Source organism: Carlito syrichta, unplaced genomic scaffold, assembly GCF_000164805.1.
Source record: "Carlito syrichta isolate Samal-C Ts95f unplaced genomic scaffold, Tarsius_syrichta-2.0.1 Scaffold135894, whole genome shotgun sequence".
Lineage (NCBI taxonomy): Eukaryota > Metazoa > Chordata > Mammalia > Primates > Tarsiidae > Carlito > Carlito syrichta.
The window spans coordinates 293,269-305,519 of NW_007079990.1; the positions used below are offsets into that span (position 1 = coordinate 293,269).

At 55.0% G+C, this 12,251-nt stretch overlaps 1 protein-coding gene across 1 annotated transcript in view; it reads left to right on the forward strand.

The window, feature by feature from the left end:
• HAUS7 (HAUS augmin like complex subunit 7) overlaps window positions 1-12,251 on the forward strand; it is a 31,071-nt gene that overhangs the window by 1,103 nt on the left and 17,717 nt on the right. Inside the window, exons 2-7 of the mRNA XM_021708356.1 lie at window positions 977-1,105; window positions 4,797-4,934; window positions 5,086-5,177; window positions 5,234-5,365; window positions 6,198-6,313; window positions 10,604-10,671. Coding sequence (XP_021564031.1) covers window positions 977-1,105; window positions 4,797-4,934; window positions 5,086-5,177; window positions 5,234-5,365; window positions 6,198-6,313; window positions 10,604-10,671 — 675 coding nt within the window. The remainder of the gene's footprint in view (window positions 1-976; window positions 1,106-4,796; window positions 4,935-5,085; window positions 5,178-5,233; window positions 5,366-6,197; window positions 6,314-10,603; window positions 10,672-12,251) is intronic.

The window sequence follows — 12,251 nt, forward strand, 5'->3', positions numbered from 1 at the left end:
CTGTGCGCATCCTCTCGCCTGGACCACAGCAAACAGGGAGTGGAGGGCGTGAATGGGACACACAAGGGTCGTCAGGGCCGCAGCCCATTTCCCCACCTCCATTTGTGAGACCTGGGACAGGAGGACAAAGGAAGACCCCACAACCTCTGCCTCTCCCCGCCAAGTCCGGCTCTGTGTTCCCTTCTTGTGAGAAGCTGCCCTTGCTTGGTGTTGCCATGGTCCCCAGCCCAGCATAAGGACTAGAAGTGACAGGAAGAGAAGGTCAGCGGCCGGTAGCTTTTCAAGGTGGACACAGAGGCCTAGGGTGAGAACATTCCAGAGTTGCATCTTTTATTTTATTTTATTTTTCTGTATTTATTTATTTGTATTATAAAGATGTGGGGTACAATTCAGGGTAGGTATACAAACATGGATCACGCAGGTACCCTTGTTGAAGAGGCGTGCCCTCCCTCCCCTAGCAGTTTCCCTCAGCTGCCACTCCCACCCCCCCCCCCCTGACAGTTTCCCATTACTGCCAAATGCTTTTTTATAGTATTATAATTGTTCAAGGTCCATTTGTGAGTGAGAACATATGATACTCTGTTCTTTGCTTCTGTGATAGATCACTGAGTATGATAGACTCCAAATCCATCCAAGTGGCTGCAAAGGCCATATGTTTGTCCTTCTTGATGGCTGCATAATATTCCATTGTATATATGGACCACATTTTCTTTATCCAGTCCAGCTTCAATGGGCAGCACGGTTGGTTCCATGTTTTTGCTATTGTGAATAGAGCTACAACAAACATACGTGTGCAGCTACCTTTTTTGTAGAATGATTTCAGTTCCTCCGGGTATATTCCCAATAGGGGAATTGCTGGGTCATATGGAAGGTCAATTTCTAGTTCTTTCAGAAATCACCACACTGTCTTCTAAAGAGATTGCACTAGTTTGCATTCCCACAGTCAGCTCCTAGACTGACAGTGTCTTCCAACCAGAGTTAGGACCGGAGACCACTAGATCCTCCCTGAGCTCACAGTCATGGCAGGCCCTCCTCTGTGAGGCCTACACTGGCAGCTCTGGAGTCCTCTGGACTTATGGGACACCAGTAGCATGTGCTCAGCCAGGTCAGTCCTCATGGCCAATGACAGCCACCTGAAGGAAAGCCAGTGACATTCTCGTTGCAGGAGCCCTATGGGTCTCATGGCCCACATCAGAGTGTGAGGTCCCCATAGCGTTGAGGTTCTTCATGTCCCCCACCCTCCTCCCATCTGCATGAAGAGGGTTGGTTTTTGAGTGGGCTCCTGGCTGGCACGGATGGCATAGGCTGGCTGCAAAACCTGGGTGCTGAGCCTGCATGCCAGGATGCCTGGGTGGGTGGGTGATCCATGGCTTAGCCTGGCAGCTCAGGAGCAGAGAAGGGTGGATGGGGAGAAGAAGAGAAGGGGAGGGGGAGATAAGGGGGAAGAAAGGGGAGGGGGAAGAGCAGGGGAGCGGGGAGAGGAGAAGAGGAGGAAGTAGCACCCTGGCTTGGCCTCGCCTGGGGAGAGTCTCGAAGTCAGAGCATTCTCAACTTGACCTCATCACTCTGTCTCATTTGTCCCCTGAATCCAGTGCCAGGAATTGCCATTTACTTGTGCCAGGGCCGTGATAAGCTTCTCATCCCATAACTGAACTCTCCCTCTGAAATATCATGCATGTACACACACACACACACACACACACACACACACACACACACACACACACACACACACACCTACCTACCTACCTACCTACCTACCTACTGGCCCTTTCATCAAGAGCCTGTATTTGGTGCTCTCCGCACTTACTGGGGAAATCCAGGTGTGGGGAGGATGAGCCTCTTGGAGGCTCCCCAGGTTCAGGGTCAGAAGGTGATGTGGCTCATGGCACAAGGCCTTCTAGGCCTTAAGCTAGGACAACATCATGGGGCCTATGTCCCCTAGGTGGGGCGGCTCCTCCTCAGGTCTAACTCTAACCCCTGTGGGATGGCACAGAAGCCACCCTGTCTTTTCCTCGGTGGCGGGGAGAGCCCTTGGGCCTGGCTTCTTTTGCTCTGTAGAGTCCGCTGGGGGCCCTGGCTGAGCTCACCACTGCATCCTGGAATCTGCGCTAAACGCATGTGAACATGAGGGCCAAGATACTCTCCGGGACTTTCTCTTATCCTAACACTCTCCATAGGACAGGAAGGCCATTTGACTTGGTGGTCCTTACTGCGTAGCCATGCATTTCCAGGGCCACCGCATCAACTGAGAGGCCTCACACATCTCCACTGCCCGCCAGCCCATCCCTGGCGCGGTGAGGCTCGTGCCTGTCAACTGGCCTCATTTTCCAACCTGGTTTCCAAGCACTGACACATGGCTAAGGCCTTGCTGGGACCCATGGCCAAGTTTCCCCCACGATCGGGAGATTGGCTCTAGCTGCATGCAACGCCCAGGTTTGCTGGGGCCCCACAGCGCCTCCGGCACCACACCTTCAGGTCAATGATGGCCCCTGACCCACCCAGGCTTTCTTCACAGAATCCAGGGGCTCTGGGCTGGAATGCCTTTTAGAGGCCTGCCCCTCCTCTCTCCCACAGTGGGATCCACCCCTCCACATCCCTACCCACTTCCCTGGGCTTGCACAACTCCCAGGACAGCTCCCTCCCTCTCTGGGGAGTCAGCTGGTGTTCATGTAGCGTTTTCTGGGAGAAGTGCTTCCTTGTATTCAGATTGAGTCCACATTTCCAGAAGTTTCTACTCCTGGGACCTTTCTTCCCTGCTTCCTGAGAGGCCTGGCAGCCTCTCTGTTCCCATCCCGGCTTCCAGCCTTTCTGGTGGAGGATGACTGGGAGGTGCTGTGATTCAAGGTGGTGTGGCTCTCAAGATGGTCCTTTCCCCTCCAGGCCCTGCTGATTCTTCCACGTCTGACCCTGTGCAGCAGACAGAGCTGCCGAGTTGGGGAAAGGCCTACTTAGTGTACTGGCTCCATGGAGCTGGGTGGAGAAGGGGGATTTTCTTCCAGAATACACAGGGGCTGGTTTCTTCCCATCCTCAGGAGCAGAGGATATGGGGAGGGTGGAGAAGGCTGCCACACTGCCGTGGTTTCTCCCGCCAAATTCCCCAGTCCTAGGAAAGATCCACAGAAAAACCCACAAGAATTTGAATGTCTGAGCTGAGGCTGTGATTGAAATGAAATTTTCTAAAAAGAAAGAAAGAAAAACAGAAACAGAAAAAGAGGGGGAAAAAAGATTAAAAAACAAAACAAAACAGAAAAGTCCCTGACAGCCCTCAGCTTCCAGAAGGGCCCAAGTTAGCAGCCACGTCAAAGGGTGGGGAGGGGCTTTGTAGGTTGCTAGGCCCCTAGGCTGAGGCTCTCAGGCCAGGCTTCAGATCCCTTCAGCTCAAGTTTGAAGGCTGCATGTTGTCCATTCAATAGGGAATCAGCTGGGCCTGTGTTGGGGCCTCCGTGGGCCAGGCTAATTCCCTTCTTGTTAGCCCCAGACTCCTGCCTCCCAGGACAGAGCTAAGTTCTCTCCCGTTGATGTTGGGTGGTGTGGGGTGTAGTTGCTCCATGGGTTCTTGACTTCTCCACTGCAGAGAAGAATTTCAGAGCAAATCACGAAAGTTGAAGTACAGTTTATTATAGAGAGGAAAACATGCTCAAGAGAGACCGTGGGTGCCTTAAAGGAAAGGACACTCCTTTGCCTTTAACAAAAAGCTTTATGCAAGTTTACAAGAATGGTTAAGCAGACTATTCCAGGGTAAAGGGTTGTAAGCCTCTGATCACAAGTTTTGATTACTATCTCTCAACCTTTTAAGGTCACAAGGACCTCCTAAATAATGTGAATTACTGCCTAACTAGATTTGGAGCTTTCTTAGAACCTCATGTCTCTGTGTTTTGGGTAATTCTCTATTGTTTCTGTGATTTACTGCACTGGTAGCTCCACATTCAACTCTCAAGGTGGTCAGGGCTGGGATGCCTGGACAATCGGGAGCCTGAGTGCTGAACTCCTCTGTTTCTGGGTTACCTAATACTAGATCTGCCCAAGAAAACTTGCCTAACTCCATCTAAACTATGTGCTATGCTAACTATAACTGCCTCATTGTTACCTGGATGACTGCAGTTGCCTCCTAGCAGATCCCTGGGTCTCCTTGACTCTAGACTTACCCCTGATCTCACCCTCCAGGAGATGACAGGGCAGGATACAGAGGAGAGAGAGACTCTGGCAGCAGCTGCCTGATGCTGTCTCTCAGCTCCTGGGCACAAGTCACCCTCCAGCTCCTTCCTGCCTCATCCAATCAGCAGGTCCCAGGTTTGGGGACATTCAGTGAACTAGGGGCTTTGCAGGTAGGTCTAGGGGAGGAGAGGCTGGCAATTTTCATTGCAGACTCATTGAGTTTGAGGGGCCTGAGAGATGCAAAGAAATGTGTAAGTGGACAAGGTGGGACCTGCCCCCTCCTTCTCCCACAGTGGGATCCACCCCTCCACATCCCTGCCCAACTCTCTGGGCTTGCACACCTCCCAGAACAGGGTGTGAAGGAACCACAGATAGATTGGGGGAACAGTGAGGGGGAGCAGTGCAGTATATGATAATAGTGAATATTTACATGGTGCTTTGTACGTGCCAGGCATCGTCCTAGTTATTTCACCGGAATTATTACCTCATTAGCAACCCACCCAGTGAGGTAGGTGCTCTCATGCTCACTAGGTGAGGGCAAGGAGGCACAGAAAGGTTAGGTAACTGGTCCAAAGTCACATAGCTAGTGAGTGACTCAAGAAACTGCCCTATAACTATAGCATAAGCGTGGTAAACAGAAGACATCCCCGCACTGGGAGAGGGACGCTCAAGTCCCAGTTCCGTTCTGCACCTAAGGCTCCCCTTCGTCCTGGGGACCAGGGTCCCCCAAGCTGTGGCCTGGAAGAACTCGACAAATGCCGGGGCGCCCCCTCCTGGTTGCGCCTCGCACTGATGCGTCCTTGCACCCACCGCTGACTGGGGCAACGTCAGCGAGGCGGTGTCAGATAGCCAGCTCCAGCTTGGCCCGTTCCCGACCCCGCCCCGGCCCGCTTCGGCCCGCCCGCTTCTCCGTGGCTGGTCCCCTAGGCCGCCGTCCAATGGGAAAGCTCGGCAGGGAGGGGGTGGGCCAGAGCCGCTCCCGCCTTCCGGTTGACCCCGCCTCGCCCATGCGCAGTCAGGTGGGCGGGAAGAAAACTGGCGCGTGATTGGCAACCGGGCCAGCCAGTGAAGCCAGGGCGCGGGCGGGGCGCGGCTCCCAACGCGAAACATGGCCGATCAGGGCTCGGGTGTTGGCGGCGGAGTCTGTGAGGACGAGGGCGATGACAGCGTGTTAAAGGCGGCTGTGGAGGTGTTCGGGAAGCTGAAGGTGCCGCAGGCCTAGGAACCCGGGGTAGGGGGACGCGTAGGACTCTGCCCGAAGCCCGGGCGGGCTTGCTGCGGAAGTCGGCGGCGCCTCATGGCCCGTGTCGCCGGTCCCAGCACTGTCCATTTCCCCGCAGCAGGCGCTAATCGTGGAGTATCCATGCTTGCTCTTTGGGGTACCCGGGCCTTTGCTCTTACTGTCTCCACGACCCGTGCCTGGTAGGTGGGGCTAGCGCCGCGCATGGGACTCTGCAAGACCCGGCCTGGGCGCTCGGAGCAGGTGCAGAGACGGAGGACGCAGGGCCTGGGGGGACAGATGGGCAGAGCCCAGTGCTACCTTGTCAAGGCAGCGAAATGAGGGCTTGGCGTCAGATGCCAGGGTTGGCTGCTGGGTGCCGGGCACTCCGGTCGGCTAGCTTTAGCCTCCAGAACCCCTCAGCAGCCCCCACATAACTATTCCCTCATCTTAGCAGTTAGGAGACAGGGCCCACGAGGTCAGAAAACTAGCTGTTCCAGGTCCCCTTGACGTGTCCCGCTCTTCCTCTCTTCTCCCTCACCCGCCTCTAGCCCCACCTCACCCCTCCCACCTCTTCCTGGTCCTCTCCTGGACCTTGCTCCTCTCCGCATCTCACCCCTCCCCTATTCCCTCCCCAGCACCACAGCTCTGTCCTTCTCCCTCCCTTCCTCCCCAGTCTAAAGTCTTTGTCTTAGGCGATGCTCCTAGCTCCTGCTGCCACAAGAGTCCAGAGGGTGTGCATTTGGAGGAGTCACAAGACATTGTGACCCTTCCGTGGTTGTGGCTTCCTAAAGCTTCTGCCTTCCATTTTCTTGCTTAGGACCTCAACTGCCCCTTCCTTGAGGGTCTGTATATTACAGGACCAGAGACAATCCAGGAACTGCTGTGTAACCCCTCGAAGTACCGCTTGGAGGTCCTGGAATGGATGTGTATACGGTAAATGCCCTGGTTTCTTCCTCTTTTTTTTTTTTTTAAAGCAGGAGTTTATTAAAAAGACAAAAAAAGCTCCCAAGCAGGCGGGGACCTGAAATAGGGTTGCCCTCTTCCTCTTTTCATCGGGGGTGTACATGGGCGCCCCCCCCACCCCAGCTGGAGAAGATGAACTGTGTGGTTTCTTGAAGTAGTGATTCTCCCAGAAGACACCATACACTATCCCAGGCCTGTGAGGGCAGCTGGGTAGCTGAGAAGTGCTGGTTACAGATCCATGCTCATACTGGGGGGAAGTGGCCCCCAGCAGTGCTGGGCTAGTCCATCTGCCCCCTTGCTGGAGTGCTGAGCTTGGCTTCTGAGCATCACCTAACTAGGAGCTTGGAGATTCAGGACTGGCAGGGACTTCAGAGGGACTCTTCTGCAGTCTTTTCATTTTCAGACAAGGAGGAGAGGGTTCTGTTGGGGTCATGAATTGCCCCAGGTCTTGCAGTGCAGGAGTGGCAAGCAAGGCCAGGGCATGGGCTCCCACCTGGGTCTCAGCTCACTGGATGGCTCCTATGCAGTGCCAGCTCTTGCCAGCTTCTGCGCCGCGACCCGTTTCCCAGTCCTTTGGTACCTTTGGGCCAGGGTGTGGCATGGTGTGTGCCTGGCCCTATACAAGGCCCAGGGTGACAGGTTGCCCTTCCTGAGTGTGTGTACTAGAAGCAGAGCCTGCTCAGATGGCACAGGGAATGACCCAGAGCATCCTGCGGCATGTCTGTTCCTTGGGAACACCATGCCTGCGACGGACGTTCTTATCGTCCCCATGGGTGCCCACAGCCTTTTGAGCATACCCCACTCCTGCTGGGGCCCTCAGCCTGTTGGTGCTGTCTTGGCCTGCTGTCCTGTCTGGCTCTCCAAAGCATGGGCTGCAGCACGGGGTAGGCACATGGTTGGGAGACTCTCCAGGCTGCAACCTGCCGGCCAGGTATACAGACCCACGTGCACCCATGTGCCGTTTCAGGTGTTGCAGACACAAATGGTGTCCTCAAGGCACTGGGGCTTTAGTGGGTGCGAGCTGCAGTGTCGAGAAGAAATGGCTCACACCTTTGCAGTCTGAGCCGAGGGCTGTGGATGTGGGCAAGGAGGAGGTGACATTTGATCTGGGAGGGGGCAGGCAATAGTGGGACACTTGTTTGGACGGGAGAGTTGAGGAATGGGTAGGAGAGCAAGCCACATGAAGCATTTGAACTTTATGTCTGGGGAGGGCAGGCATGGGACCTGGGCAGCCACATGCTGTGACTGGTACTTTGGCAAGGTGACATGGAGGACTCTGTGACAGATGGATTTGGAGGGGAGTGGTTGGAGGCAGGGAGACCAATCCCTTAGGAAAAGACAGCAGGAGCCTGGCTCAGAGTGGCAGTTGGCTTGTGTGACAGCCGCTGATGGCCCTGGCAGGACCAGTGCCTGGTCCAGAAAGCTGGGCGGAGAGGCAGTAGTGGGGAGGACCTGGCCACAGCAAGGGACTTGAGCGAGCTCCCGGGAGCAGGCTCTCATGGGAGGGAGCATGGATTTGCCTGGCCCACGCAGAAGTTCGGAGCCCACAGGGAACGGAAGTGATCTACTGGCCAGAGAGGGATGGGTAGGAGGCCAAAGCTACGTCCCTCAAATACTTCTACGTGTTGAATGACCCTATTTAAAAAATGCTTGGGGCCAGAAATATTTCAGATTTGCTTTTTTCAGATTTTGGACTATTTGTATTATGCTAGCTGAGCATCCCAAGTCCGAAAATCCGAAATCTGAAGTGCTCCAGTGAGCATTGCCTTGGAGTGTCATGTTGGCACACTAAAAGTTTCAGACTTGGGAACATTTGCACTATGCTGGCCGAGCATCCCAAGTCTGAAGTTTGAAATGCCCCAATGAGCATTGCCTTGGAGCGTCATATCTGCACCCCAAACGTTTCTGATTTGGGAGCATTTCAGATTCTGGATTTTCAGATTGGGGTACTCCACCTGTAGTGCTTCTCTAAATACTTTTAAGAAGCAGCTTGGGAATGTATACTGGTGTCGCATGAGCCCAGGTTGGCAAAAATTCCTTAGGCCTTTTGGGACCCTCAAGGAGCATGTGGTGGATTTTCATTTTCCTCCAGATTCCTTGTTGCCTTTCTGTGCGTGGCTGTGCCATGTCCGCCAACCCATGGGGCTGCTTTGTTCACCTCCTGGTGGAACCTGGAGGTTGCACCTCGTCTCGGCTGGGGGATTGACATGTGCCAGACGTCAGCGTGATGTGGGGCAGAGCCGTGGGGACCCCTGGGTGGCTGAGGTCAAGGCCCTGTGGGTTTCCTTGATGCTTCCAAGGTCGGGAGCACTCTTGGTGTCTGCTCCGCTCCCTGCTGTGACAATGAGGCTGACTTTAATGACCCCCTTTCCGATCAGGCAGCTTGAGCTTCTGTGGCTTGGTTTTGAGTAGTTTGGGTTGTGCTGCATCAAGCCTTGTGGAGGATGTGGCAGGTGATAGCACTCTGCTCCGCCAGCACCCTGTGCTCAGGGACACTGCCCGGCAACCCTGCTGACAGCAGCCTGTCTCCTGGCACCTCACACTTTCCTCCCCAGCCCTGTTTGTGCAGAACTCATGGTCATATCTGTAAGTCGTGAAGGCAGGCAGTGCAGTGCCATGAAGCCCAGCCTGGTCCCTGCTGCAGGCCCGGGCCAAGTATGACCTCTCAATACCACCGTGCCCTCTCCTGCCACGCCCAGCTGGCAAGCCCCTGACACGGGCAATGGCAGGGGAGCCAGGCTCTAGCAGCCCTGTGCAGAGAGCCTCTTTCTCTTCATGGGGGGCGGCCACAGAGTGAGCTCCTGGAACTCCCTGATGATAGCCTGTGGCCTGTGTTGTGCCGGCTTGGAGCATGGGATGTGTATGCAGTGCTTTTCTCCCTGAAGGAGGAGACCCGGGGGGAGGTCTGAGCTGTGTGGCACTCGTGATGTGTGCCTGGTGTGACAGAACGCCCCACCTTCCACGCAATCTGCATCTGAAAGCGGTTCTGTCTACCACACCACCTTTAAGGCAGGGCGCTTATGAGTGGCCTCTGCCATGTGAATCTGTGTGCTGTGGCCAAGGTCAGGGCTTCACCATGCCACACGTGAATGGCTGGGACTGTGGACCACAGAGTTGAGCACAGTGGGAGTTTTTTTTAAAAGGCAGAAAGCAGGCATCAGCAAGCCTTTTCTCTAAAGGGCCAAGAATCAGTGTCACTGGCCTTCATGGTGCCAGGACAGCAGATGGGCACGTGTAGAAGAGTGAGTGGGCTGGATGTAGTACAGCCTTATTACAGACACGCGGGACTGCTTGTGGGCTAGCTCCTGCTTACACGGTGAATGTTGCTTTTTCAAAATTAGAGAACGCCCCTCTCTGGAAAGAACCAAGCATGGGCGCTTACTAGTGGCAGGTCATCCGAGGCAAGAGGTGATGGTTATCCTGTCGTTTAATGCTGGCCACCTTTTCGTGCTGGCTACCACACTGGGCCCCAGAGATACCAAATGGAAAGCCTCGGGGCCTCGGCAAACCTGTGGTCCAGGAGGTGGGAGCCCCATGACAGGACGGTGCCCAGGCTCCACTGGGAGACAGGGATGCTAAGTAGGCTGTGGGCTTTCTGGAGGTGGCTGTGTCTACAGGAGCTGGGTGGGCTGCACTGGTGGAGGCCGAGGCGGGGATTGGGTATACTTGGGCTGTATGGGAAGAAGGCACCCCTCCCGGGGGAGGCCAGTCTGGGCGTGAGGGGCCCAGCACCCACCCGGTGCCAGTGCAGGAGGGCCTGGCTCGGCACCCTTCAAGCCTACCTGCACCACCATTGCAAGAAACAGCTCAGAGTATAGAGGCGTCCCCTCCCTTCTTTCCTGTGCAGTCACCTCTTTGTGCGTGGGAGAAGAATTTTCACTCAAGTATTCACATTTCTGTTTCTGAGGTAAACTTTCTAAAGTGTGAGTGCCCTGAAAATGCTTGGAGATGACATGTCCATGACGAAGATGCTGTTTTAAAGGGAGTGCTTCTGGTTGGGTGGAGTGGCTCATGCCTGTAATCCCAGCACTTTGGGAAGACAAGGTGGGAGGATTGCTTGAGACCAGGATTTTGAGACCAGCCTCGGCATAAAAAATAATAACAATAATAATAATAAAATGAAAAAGGAAAAGGATCGAGTGCTTTAGCAGCGTTTAGCACATGCACGAGTAACTCGCTTTTCAAAGCTAGTGTGTGGAAGAGTCTTGAGGGACTTCTCCCACCGTCTTGGTTCTGACAGGTCTTGCTGTTTTCCTGCAGAGCCTGTCCATCCTTGGAGGACAAGTTCACCTCACTGAGTGGGGCCCCAGTAGATGTGAAGATCCAAGGTAGGTCTCATCTGGTGGGAAATTTTGTGCACTTCTACGCTTGCTTGTAGTCTCCTGACTGAGTTGTAGTGAATTTTCCATCAGACTAGTGTTTTCTTATGGATGGTGCACACCCTGTGGATGTTGTTAGAACCTTCTAGAGTCAGGGCTTTCCCCAGGCATGGTAGGCAGAGATGGAGATTCTTGTTGCCGCTGCCAGTGTCTGTCTCCTCGTGTCACTGGTGTGTACATGTGCTCTCCATGCGTGGCATTCCTGGGAGCACGTGTGTTGTTCCCTGTCAGGCTTATCTCATCACCTCCTTCCACCATCTCTTGGTAGAAAGTGTAAGTCAAGGGCGAGCAAAGTTGCAGGCCCCATGGTGGCAGCCAGCACTTACTTTCATGGTGGTGTCTCCAAAGGTCAAAGTGCTCACGGGCCTGGGTTTGTTCTGACCACTCCAGGGTGAGTAGACTGGACCCTGGAGTCTCCAGCCACGCCCCAACTGGCGTGGCCAGATTAATGATGTGGGCACAGTGGTCCCGCAGCTGCAGTGGGCAGAAGAATGGGATGCTGTGTCTTGGAGCAGCCACACAGAGGCACTGTCCTTCTCCCTAGAGCCGCTGTATCTGGCACTTTCCAGTGGCCGAGGCCACACCCGAGTTCTGTAACATACATGGACACATGTGCTGGCCCAGCCCATTCATAGCTTTGACTGCGCCACTCCCAGCCTCAGTTTCCTCTTCTATAAAGTGGGGATGCAAACCCCAGCCTTGCCTGCCTTGCCAGTGCACTGAGTGCCTGGCTTGTCAGAGTATCAGTGGCAGACATCCGGACTGGTTCTGGAATTCATCTGACAAGTATTTCAGGAGTACCTGTTCCACATGAGGCACTGTTCTAGGTGCCAGGGGTACAGCAGCGAGTTGTGCTGCCCTCAGGGAGCTTCCAAGCTAGCTGGGGGAGACAGGTGCTAGACAAAGCAGGTAGAAAAAGGCTCAGTGCATCCGGGGACAGGCACTGTGAACAGCCAGGCTGCGTGGCGCCGGTTGGGTGTTGACATAGGCTGGCGGGAGGAGAGGAAGTGAGCCAGGCAGGTATCAGGAGGAAGAGTTTTCTGGGCGAGGGGGCAGTGTATGCAGAGGGCCTGAGGTGGGCTTGTGCCTGGTGGCTTGGAGGAGCAGTGAGGGCGCTGGTGTGGCTGGACTAGGGTGGAGAACAAGGGTAAGGGTCAGGAGGCGATGGGGCCACACCAATCTGGACTTGTGGGCCATAGGAACATGTGCATGGGCTTGTACCCCAAGGAAGGCAGTGGTCTGCCATCGGACATGACAGGTCTCCTGGCCCTCTGGGCTGAGGAGAGAGCACCTGGCAGAAGCAGGGACACCAGCGCTGGGCTTTTGCAGTGAGTGGTCCTATGGGAGTTGGGAGGGGCGGTGAGGGGAGCCCTGGCCAGATCCTGTTTAGAGCGCACGAAGGTTGGCTGGCCTCGCCGAGGGCGAAGGAGTTGGGAGGACGCAAGGATTTGGGGCACAACTGGCATCTGTCTGGCCTTTCCAGAGTTACCGAGTGCGTTTCCCCAGATCCTCCACCCACTTCTTGTGAC